Raw genomic sequence first — 12,247 nt, 5'->3', positions numbered from 1 at the left:
GAAACTTACCATTGATGATAATGAAACTGTAAAGAATGATGATGCAATTAATATTTTTTCTGGTATTTCAGTTGAAGAAGATGATTTTAATGTTTCCCCAAATCTACCTGTATTAATATACAGTAAACCCCCGCTATTTGCGGGGGTTACGTTCCTGAGAAATGCCGCGAATACTGAGTTATGGCTCCTATAGTAATAAAGGGGTTCCGTTCCAAAGTATGAAATACATAAGAAAAACTAGTCTAAAATTTTGTCTATGTATGTATTATATGTACCTTCGTAATATGACTATGTACATAGACAGCACATAGTGAAATGCAAGCATATGGCATCGAAATGAAAATAAGAAACAATTTAATATTAAATGTAATATTTATTAGAAATTTCAAACAAATCTTTCAAACCAGCGCCTTTGCTTGCAAAAAAACTTATCCCGCCAGTGCTATCACCAGTTTAGCTAAAGTATTGATAAAGGAGTTTTGCCTTTTCACGAATGATTAGTGAACTTAACGGAATTTTATTTTGAGTTCGGTCTTCTATCCACAGATTTAAAGCCTTTTCCATCTTTTCTAATTTAACATCACGAGTTACAGAGCAAATTTTTGAAGTAATTAGTGCATTTTCACGGACACTACGGCGGATTTTTTCTTCCGATTTTTTTTGATTGATCGTACCCTTGACTCATTGATTTTATAATGTTTTGCCACTGAGGAGACACTTTCACCATTAGAAATTTTATCTAATAACTCAATTTTATTCACTAATGTCATCACCTTCTTTGATATTTTCACATTTCTCTTGTTATTCGTAGCCATATTTTTGTAGGAGTTAGAAAGAACTTGTCCACGATAAAGTCACTTTCTTCTGTTAACACACGAAAAAAAAAATCTGTTTTACACTGCAAAATGGTAGATTTATCATTTTTGTAAGCATATCAATTTAGAAATTGATAAATTTATTCAATTTATAAGCATATAAATTAAAAGCAAACGACAAAACCTTCCATGACAAGCGCATAACACATACTGAACAAGGATTAGCGAGAAACATCCACGCTCGCGATTTTGTCCCCCACCCCCCCACCCACGGAGCGCTGTTCGACCGGGAAAGATAATTTTAGCCACGCCCATGTTTTTTTATGGCAGAAAATATTCACGGCGCTTTAAAATTCACATTTTTTTTTTTTAGGTTTCATTTTATATTAAATCGGCGAAACCACGAATACAGATACCGTGAATAGCGGGGGTTTATGTATATTGCTGGATACTGCTGTTATTCACTTTTAAAGATGCTAAAATGTGTCTTTAAATCTAAAGACACATTTTAATTTAAAATGTGTTTTTTATATGACTGTAAAAAATTCTTGGTGCAAGACAGAGAGAGATGGCTACTTCTTTAGACTAATTTAATCAGAAGAGTAGGTAGAGGAGACAAAATAGTCCCAGCAAGCACCTGTTTCAGTTGTATCATATACTTTTATTTTTATAAAAAAATTGTTATGCAAGCAGAACCATAACTTTTGCTAGCAGAGATAAGGGAGTGACTGTCCCCTTGTATAAGGCAATGGGCAGGCCACACCTTGAGTACTCTATACAGGTCTGGAAGCCTCATTTTAGGAAAGATGTGGAATGACTGCAGAGAAGGGAAATGAGATTGGTGAGTGGAATGAAGGGTTGGTATTACCAAGAAATGTTTAAGTTCTGCAAACTGCAGCTTCTGAAGACTAGGCACCTGAGAGGTGATCTAACTGAGGTGTATACAGCTTTGAATGGATTGAGCAAGCTCAATGCTAACGGGATTCTTCCTCTTGTTCAGATTACACCCCGAGGGGGCATAAATTCAAATTGAGGAAAGACAACTGTAGAATAGATGTGTGGAAATTCACCTTTATACAGAGGGTGGTTGATAGTTGGAACAAACTTCCATCTACAGTAGTCGAGGCCAGCAACTTAAATAAGTTCACGCCAGAGCTAGACAAACATTTGGAGTGAATGGATGGGTGAAATGGGAAGGGTATTTTTTTTAACTGATGCTATATAAATTTGCTTTCTTGCATCATATGCCCCACTAATGCTAATGAAACATTTTTAAATGTGAAAAATCATAGATTTGTAGCTTGGAAACAGGTGGTTAACATTATTTTATCCACTGAATATTGTTCAAAATATTTGTAATCAGCATTCCTCTCAGGAATTACAGCAAAGGATTGTATGGACTTGTACAAATATTTTAGTCAATAATTATTGTAAGATAAGAAATAGTGGATGGCATTCAAAACCAAACAAAAGAAAATTAAATAAAGAAGAATTAAATAAAACTTTTAAGAATTAAATAAAATTGGTGATGTTCCACTTCTGTTCAGTAAATCATAATATGCAATGGTTTATTTTATTACAAGAGTACATCCAAAGAAAAATTCTCTATTATGAGTTTTTGCATGGCTCATGCAATTATGTATTTTTGATAACATACCTGTGATTACCATAATAAAATTACTTTAATTCCTATCACAATAAATACATTACATTACATTTGTGTGATTACTTCAAAAATGCCATTATTGTATATTTTAGATGACTGTCAAACTACATGAAGGTACTTAAAAAAAAAAAAGTAAATGTGTTTCTGTTATCCTCTCATTAAGCATTTTCAGTTCAGTGTGCACACCAGGAAAATTTTTGTTGTTGATATGGAAACTAATTACTAATGTTTAGATATATGTTGAGAAACACCTAACAAAGAAAAACTGACAGTTTTCAACTTTACGAGAACAGCTTTTCAAAAAATTGCAAATTATTTATAGAAAAAGATTGCATTACTTAATTATAAAAGGTATAAAAATCACTTACATGTTACATGTTTATAAGTGATTTCTTATTACTCCCATGCAATAAGAATCATATTGCTTCTACATGATGATGTCACAACCTACTTATCAGTCAGAGGACAGTCGCATAACCTGCCCTGTCTGTTCTTTCTGTATGCACTGTACTCTGCATATTTAAATTTGCATCGCTTATCTTCGAGTGACTCCATGTCTCTGATATCCCTACTATATCCACATTTGTTGACTTAACCAGTATATCAAATTTATTTAGCATTAGCAGAGGCATATGATGCAAGAAAGCAAGCTTCAGCAGCATCAGCCAAAAAAAAAACCTCCCACTCCCATTTCACCCCTCTGTTCGTTCCAAATACCTGTCCAGCTCAGCCTTAAATTTATTTAGGCTATCAACTTCCACAACAAAGGGTGGAAGTTTGCTCCACCAACCAACTACCCGCTGGCTAAACGCAAACTTCCACACATCTATCCTACATCTGCCTTTCCTCAAGACAGATGTATTTACTATGATCCTAGCATTAGTTTACATGCAAGCATACGTGCAACTGTTTTTACTCTTAGTAAACCAAAACAACCAATGTATTAGGTTACAAGACCACTAAAGGCCATATTAGGATTACTAAGCTTGTAATTCATGACACCTTGCTTTCTAGGCTGCTGTATGTTCCAACAGAACCTCTGTTTGCAACTGCTATTAATCTCATTAGTCTGTCTATCCCACTCGCAAGCTAGCAGATTCCAGACCACTTAACACTGCCTCACAGGCATCAGCAAATATTCTTGCACCCCTCATATTTAAGCGTATTCCATCCTTGTAAAAAGTCTCCCTTATTAACAAGCATAGACCAGACTGAACAAAACTCTACCACATGAGCCTCGCACAGTCTCTCCAGGGCCAAATCAACTTACAAGGCTCTTCATGCACTCCCTCTTATTATGTCTGAGCAGAACTGCACACTCTCAAATTTAATCCTAACTCATGACTTTTTCTCAACATTATCTTATACTTGTTAAATACTCAGATCTTTTACTCTTAATATCAGTGTTACCAAGAATGTATAATAATATCACTTTTGTGACCTTAAAGATGATAGCTGCTGTACAATGTCAGAACATTTTGCTTCAAGCAGATGTGATTGGCCCTATTCCACCTATCCTTTTCACAAAATACATTTGTTTCCCTGATAAGTCTCTATTAACAGCTACCCCCCCCCCTGTGGAACAAGCAGATTTTGCTGTGGAGAATCTCATTGTGTCTTGTGGTGCTTGAATGTAGCCTACACTGTTATGTGGCAGCTGTGTGTGAAGAGTTACTCTTTTTAATTTCTTCTAAGGCATCAACCTTGTTCCTCAAGCCCTCATATAAGCCCCATCAGAATGCCAACTTTGCACTTAAGGTTCCTTACACTCTGCAAGCTTCTTGATTAGACCGGGGTTTGAGCCCGTCACCACCAAATACGGAGGATGCGGAAAGGTCAGGGAATGACGACCACACGGAGCAATATGGCCTTAGTTGCTAATTGCTCCTAAAAACCAAACAACAACAACAACAACAACAACTCTGCAACAAAAGCAACGCAACTCACTTGGCTGTACCATGTCTCAGTACAGATAACTTTGCAGAAAGGCCACAACACACGCACACGCACGACCTAACTCGCAGCATTTTTTCGGCATAGTCCATTTATTCATCAAATCATTGGTTCGTGTGCAATCAACACCATTAGTATCCACACGATGCTCTCTTTATTGATGAAATTTGATTGAGAGAATACTGATTTATTTGATTGAGAGAATATTGATGCTCTTTAAAATTAAAGAGAGCATCAATATTCAGTTTACCTCTTTAAACTCTAACAATATGGTGGTAACACATTGTTGTTCCTATCAAACACATCCTGGTTTTAGGGCTTCTAAATATTTTACATAGTCTGTGAGCCTGGTAGTCTGTGACACCAGGGTCACAGACTACCTAAATCCAGCAATTAATAGTATAATTAAATTGGGTATTACATTCATTAAAGATTATTTAATGAGAGTATTATTTTCATATATATCGCAGACTTCAAATTACAGTGTCTAAGCATAAATAGTTATATTAACCATTTCGCATGCCAAATCAAACAGCATTACTTTCTCTAGTGTTACATAAGTGTGAACCAATACTGTAATATAAAAAAGCATGTATAATTCATAAAGTTTTCGTAACGTTTTTGGTTTGGGAGGATTACACTGACTATGTTAAAATGTGCATTTTAAGTTTTTTTTTTTTTTTTTGATTAACCCAAGGAGAGTTTCTACTATTTAGTTTGTGATTTTTTTTTATACAGTAATACCCCGACTTACGCTACCCCGACTTACGCGAACTCGGAGTTACGCGGTTCTTGATTTTTTTTCGTTTGGCAACGCTGCCGCCCACTATCTTCAAGGTCGTTTTTCATATGTTATCGATATACGGTGCGACGGCGGAGAATGAGAGCGAAAGATGAACAAAATTCAACTTTGCTGCTTTTATGTTTTTTATATCAGTTTAGGGGAAACACATTTCACCATAATAACGTAAAAACCAACACAATTCCAGCTATCGGTATAATCGCAAATGCAATTAGATCGAGTTTACTACCAGTTTATAACAGATTTCACTAGCAGAAACGCAACTGGATTTTTATTGTTTTATGGTAGTAACCCCTAGAAATGTGAGGTGTTAATAGTGTATCTCTGCCTTTATGGTGTTGTTTATTCAGTTGCTACATGCGCGCAGCTTTGTTTATGTGTATCAAGCGTGCCTCCTCGTTTTGTAATTGTGCTTTATTCCCTAAAAATGAGTAAAATACTTAATTAAAAGGTGTGAAAAGGAAGCGTCCTGGTGAAGACACTGCAGATTCAGAGAGAAAAAGAAAAGCAATTATCGATAAACAGAGGCGGACTGGATCAAAAATTCTTACCCGGGAAAATTTATAGTGGCCTCATACTATGGTTTATGGCCAAAATCACACTGGCCCACCGGGGTTTCCCCGGTAAGGCTTATGGCCAGTCCGCCTCTGTCGATAGAGAAAAAATATGAAATTGTGAAACGCTTTGAGTGAAATGAAAGACAATGTGATATTGCACGTGCTACAGGCCTAAATGAAGCAACGGCAAAAAGCACATGACAATTGCAAACTTGACAGGTTGAAAACTGAAAAGGGCTCAATTTTAAAGGGCTTAAAAATTTTAGAAAACATAGACTCCAACGAAGAACGCGTTATAGCTACAAAGCAAGGAATAAAAAAATTATTAGCTTGCTACGACGAAATTCTGCGTGAAAAAAAGAAGGCGCTGTGTCGTCAGACGAATTTGTTAGATTTTATGAAGCCATCGACATCGAAATAACTTTTTTACGTAAGTCATTTGCTTTTTTAATACATATTTTGTATTAATATGTATAAAGAACTGCAATTTTATTAATATTTTTCTTCTAAACTAGTGTTTTTGTTAGTCCTTGGTCCCAATTAAGCAAAATTTATATGTATTTATATGCAAAGTTGTACCCCGACTTACGCGAATTCGACTTACGCGATTTTCGTCGGACCCACCTATCGCGTAACTTCGGGGTATTACTGTATATGCTTTTTATTTATTTGTAGCAAAGATTAATATTCTGTACAGAAGTTAAACATTGTTAAGAAATCAGATACAACAAGCAAGGGTGGCCAACAAGTCGTTCACGGCTTTAATTTTGGTCGATCACAACGAATTTTAAATATTTCCTTTATCCATTGAACCACGTGACTATTCTTGTCACCGCGCAGCTGCTAGGCTTGTTTAGTGAAAATTCATGCAGTTACATTGTGGAGAGCATAGTGTATGTGTCGAATTCTTATTTAGCTTACTTAATATAAATAACTGGACAGTACTTATACTGTTAATTTAATACACTTTGATTTAAAATGAATACTACGAAAAAGAGTAAAACGTATCATTTTCATCAAGAGTAGGAACTATAATACTTTTTTTGTAATGATAAAAGAAAAATATTGTTTTTTGATTTGCAATGCTTCCATAGCTATACCAAAAAAAGGAAATTTAGAAAGGCACTTCAACACACTCCATGGTAAATACCAATCGGATTTTCCGCCTAATAGTGACCTAAGAAAAAATAAATTAATTAAAAGAACTTAAATCCAGATTTTTCGAGCAACAAAATTTCTTCTTGACACCTAATTTACAAACTAAAACAGTAACTGTAGTATCATTTAAAGTGAGTCATCTTCTTGCAAAAAAATGCAAACCATTTTCTGATGGTCAATTCATCAAAGACGCATTTTTAGAAATAAGATTCTCTTTTTGAAAATTTTAAGAACAAAAATGAAATCAGAAATGCTCTTCAAGATCTGCAATTATCTCAAAATACTGAGATGCAATGCATCGAAAAAATTAGTAAACGTGAGTGAACAATTGCATGCTCATATTGCTAATCATGTGTCCTTTTCTTTACAACTGGATGAATCTACAGACGTCAGTGATGCTGCTCAATTGCTCGTTTTTATTTGTACGGTTTTCGACAATTCTACCACTAGAGAAGAACTGCTGGGTGTGTTTTCGTTAAAAGAAAGAACTATAGAGGCTTTGATATATTTAACGCATTCAAAAATTTTATTGAAAAAATTAAATTACCACTATTTAAGCTCGTATCAATAACAACAGATGGAGCCAAACCAATGACGGCATCTTAACGGATTCATCACATTGTGCCAGAAGGATGGTGAATTTCCAGATTTTTTGAGTTACCACTGTATCATCCACCAATAAGTGTTAGCCAGCAAAAGATTAAATACTAAAAGTGTTATGGACATAGCTTTCAAAATCATGAATTCCATCAGAGGATAATCTCTTAAAAGGAGACTTTTCAAAATGCAACTTGATGAAAATTAACCAAATCTGATATTATAAACAGATATGAGGTAGCTGAGTCAGAATAAGTTTCTACAGAGATTTCAAAATTTGCTGAATGAAATTTAAAAAAAAATTGTATACGGGGTGGTGTGATCTGGCTCTTTTTTTTTTTTTTTTGGCAGATTTTACCAGTAAATTAAATAATCTGAATTTGGAATTACAAGGATAAAATAAAAATGTGGGTAACATGATTAGTAGTATTTCTGCATATAAATATCAATTTTTGGACATGGCTAAGGATCCCAAAGAAAAAGAAATTCAATCATTTTGCAAATATGCAAGATCATTTGCAAAAAATCCTGTTTTTGAATTTAATAGACAGAAATATGTTTCTGAAATCGAGAAAGTTTTGGATGATTCTGAAACCAGATTCAGTGATTTTAAAACGATCAAAGACATTGTACAATATATTCCTTATCCATTCAATGTCGACTTAGATACGAAACAAATTGAAGGAAAAAAAAAATCACTGAAATTTTTCAAATGCAGAAAATATTACTTCAAAGTGTAATTAATACATTACGAAACAGTATTTTGCTATAAGCCAGATCATCAGAAAAAGACTTTTGGAAATGTTTGCCAAGAAAAGTACCCAAATGTAAATAATATGCAGTGAACTTTTAAATTGCTGTTTTGTTCCATATATCTATGTGAATAGGCCTTTTCATGTTTGAAACAAACAAAGACAAAGAATCGCTCTACTCTAACTAAGCAGAAGATCCTTTAACGGAGTACGTATCCCTGATTTTGAAAGCTTTGGCAGATGAAAAGACACAAACTTCGCATAAATTAAAAATTTAAATATGTATGAATTTAAAATAAGAATTCTGAATTGTATTTAATTTTAATATTTATAAACAACATTTTTCAATGTGTTGATTAACTTTTTTAACCATGTGCAGCGAAATTCTTGAGATGGTAGACAACGGCAATTTTGAAGAAAAAAAGTAGATCACATCGTAAATTAAGTTGGCCACCCCTGAGATATAGTATTATTGCATATTTACTTTTCTTTCATTTCTGGGCAAACAACTGATGCTATGAAAAACTTAAGGTCATATTCCGAATCAGCACATTCAAATTCATAAACACCAAGAAATGCACGAAAATAGAATCTTTTTTTTTTTTGAAAATTAATTAGTGTTAAAAAAAACATTCAATGAACACAGATGGAGTTTAATAATAAATGTGAGTATTTTCACCTTATTACATGACTTGATATAGGGAGCCTTTTCCAAACATACTGTTCCAAAAGAACCCTCCCCTCACTCACTCTCTCTAAATATCATGAATGAAAAACATCCATTTGAAGATGTGTGAACTGCTTCCAAACTTCTCTACATATGGAATGGAAGAATTTCATTTGGGTGGCCTACACCCTGCATAACTGAAAAAAATACCCAGAAAATAAATCCATCCTAAGTACACTACATGCTCAGTGTCTTTTTTGCAAAGTAACTAAGCAGAATAACTAACTCAAAATATTTTTTTAAAAACTAGAAAAGTATACAAAGTGCAAAAAATCACAGAAACAGATCTCTATGCTAAAACATAGCAGAGCACATGTTCAGCATGCAATGTATTGTGCTCTGACAAGTGCTACCAAAAGCATACACTGATATATTCAGTAGGTCCATAGGTCCATATTTGAAAACATATATTTAAAAAATATATCATAAAACTGACTAAAATCTGGAAAAAAAGTTAGCTGATGTGTCATTAAACAAGATTGATCACATACAATAAAAAAGAAGCTTATCATATCAAAAAAAAAAAAAAAAAAAAAAAAGGATACAGCATTAATATAACACCAGTTTCTACGATTGACTAGTCCTCTTGGAGGAGGCGATGTTGAAACATGATTCAACTGAAGCTTTTGAAGAACCTCTAAATTTTTAAAAATGCATAAAATTATTTTAATGCTCCAAAAGTAAATATATTTTAAAATAAATTAAATAATACATTTAAAAAATTAAAATTTGTACTAGAAATTGTAAAATACACAATATCATTGTGTTCAATTCTAAATAAATATCCTTTTTTTTGTAAAAATGCATTGTGAATTCCTTAACAATTTTCTGCAACGTGGAACTATTCAACCATCTCCAAAGCAGAATATGTAATATATGCACTAAAATTAACAGCATTCTAAAGAATGATTGTTCTAATTTCTTACATAAATTACAATCTTTTATCTTTGCAGAGGGAGGCCGCATCAAGTTCACAAATAACATTTAAAGCTCATGTTAGCTCTCTTTCGAAACTAAGCCACCTACAGTCTCGTTATAAACAATGTAGAACTTGTAGATTATTTGAATCTGGTACTGTTATTATTAGTTATTGCTATCTTTAATTTGTGGAAATAATAGCAGCAGCCATACAACATTGTTGAACATTACCAATAATTGAACTTTGATAACAAATGGCTAAAGTTGCAGATTCCTATTTTATTTATCACTATTTTTATTTCCTGGTAATGAATTCCTGTACATTTGTTGTCCCCCTCCCCAAACTTCTATTTCATGAAACTGATGCTTTTGCTTTCCACTCCAGAATTTATTTTAAAATAACTCTTTTGTCATTATTTACAAAAGAGGAGATGCAATACATAACTGTCCTTGTACAGCTAGCTGTTTCACACAGTGCAAAATGCACCTATCAGAAAGTGACCATGACATTGCAACCACTGTGCTTGTTTCTTTTTTTTTATTCAAACAAAATCAGTTTGCCATTTCAGAAGTACACCAATAACGTTTTTACACTAAACCAACAACACGGAACAACTTTCCCATTGAGGAAAAAACTGGTTGATTAGGCAAAATTTAGAAATCTTAAAATGTAAATGGTGACAGTCAAATTTTAATATCAAATTCAAAAACTTCAAATGTAACAAAAAAAAAAGTGCAAACAATAAATAGCCTAAATCTTAAAGATAAGCATGATAGACCCCAGTGGGTTTTAACTGAAATACTAAACACCCTGTACATTACTACTTGCTTATTTGGTAATATACAGGGTGCACGCACGCACGCACACCACACTTTTTTTTTTTTTTATTTTATTTTATTGTTAGAGCTGAATTGGATGTGAAGATAGTGAAAATAGACAGATGGAATGCAAATTATTGATGCTGAGTAATATTGAAAGCATATACAGTAGAGCATTGACAATCCGAACTAATTGGGACCGCAGGTAGTCCGGACTTCCAATATGTTCGGATATTCGAACTTATCAAAAATACTGTTCTGAAGACTAAAAAAAAGAAAGGTTTAGTAAGTTTAGAAATAAAATCACTACTTTTTTTTTTACCTATGTATTTTTATTCATAGGTAACAAAACAAATGGAACTTTAAGCCACAATAACACATGTATAGGCTTTAACGAAAATTAACCCTGGGGGCTCACATCTGGTGGGTATGGGCTTGGCACACCCAGGGTCCTGGGCTGGATATCAATCATTCTTCTCTTTCTTGGTGATTCCTTTCTACTTTTGACTCTCTCTCTCTCTCTCTCTCTCTCTCTCAGCGTAACTCGGGATTTTTTTTTTTTTCCCCCTGGTGCAGCATAAGCCTCAGGCTTCCTTGCACCATATGGCTATTAATAATAATAATAATAAATACTTATTTTTTCTGCACCATTTTCATACTGCGTTTCTTTCCTCTCTCACTCTTTTCAGCAAGATTAGTTGAGTTGGACAGAATTTAGTTTGTTGCTCGCTCCAACTACTGTCTTTGTCCGTATCATTTTCAGGAGCTAGTTTCTTTTACAATCACAATTTGGTTTTCATTTAAAACAGGAACCCTGTAGCATCAATATCATTTTCCATCTATGCCCTTGCATCATCTTCATCGCAATCTTCAAACCCAGGGATTGACTGAAACAAGCTGATCACCTCATTCAGTATTTGTCTCTCATCTTCAGTTCGATTCTGCTCGTCTCCTACAGTTTCTTCTGCAATATGCCAGTTTTTTTCCAAGCATTTTTTAAATTCTGCACAGCGAGTGATGTCAGCTAACATGTAGCAGTTGTCCCTGAGATTGAACTTTTTCGAAAAAGCTACAATGCTTTATTCATTGCTTTCTGCTAAAAGTAAACGATGCAAGACACTTGTTTTTTGTAGATTCTTTTCGACTCCCTGGTCCACTGGTTGGAGGAGTGCGGTAATGTTTGATGGAAGAAACATGACCTCGAATCCATCGTCTAGTTTGTTTAATGTTTCCAATGAAGGATGTAATGGTGTGTTGTCTAGGATAAGCAAGACCTTGCCCATTTTGCATTCTCATTCACAATACTTCTTGGCATTTAGAATAAAATCGTTGGGTAAACCATATCAGATTACAAAGTATTATGTTTAGTTATTACTGTATGTATATTAATTAAGCTGTGCACGTAAGTGTAAATTTATTTTTATTTTGCCAACCTGTGAATATATTCTTCGATTGTCACATATCATTTAATTTTGTTAATTGG

General features: G+C 33.9%; 1 protein-coding gene across 2 annotated transcripts in view; it reads right to left on the bottom strand.

Moving 5' to 3' along the window:
- LOC150080955 (ubiquitin carboxyl-terminal hydrolase 10-A-like) overlaps window positions 1–12,247 on the bottom strand; it is a 251,119-nt gene that overhangs the window by 137,664 nt on the left and 101,208 nt on the right. For both annotated transcript variants that reach the window (XM_090381270.1, XM_090381271.1), the window contains exon 6: window positions 9,573–9,664. In XM_090381270.1, the coding sequence (XP_090237396.1) occupies window positions 9,573–9,664 (92 nt within the window). The remainder of the gene's footprint in view (window positions 1–9,572; window positions 9,665–12,247) is intronic.

The sequence above is a fragment of the Mastigoproctus giganteus genome, chromosome 9, assembly GCF_048544385.1.
Source record: "Mastigoproctus giganteus isolate SK-2022 chromosome 9, ASM4854438v1, whole genome shotgun sequence".
NCBI lineage: Eukaryota > Metazoa > Arthropoda > Arachnida > Uropygi > Thelyphonidae > Mastigoproctus > Mastigoproctus giganteus.
Note: the sequence above shows the minus strand (reverse complement) of the source record. Positions and strands in the feature narration are given on the sequence as shown.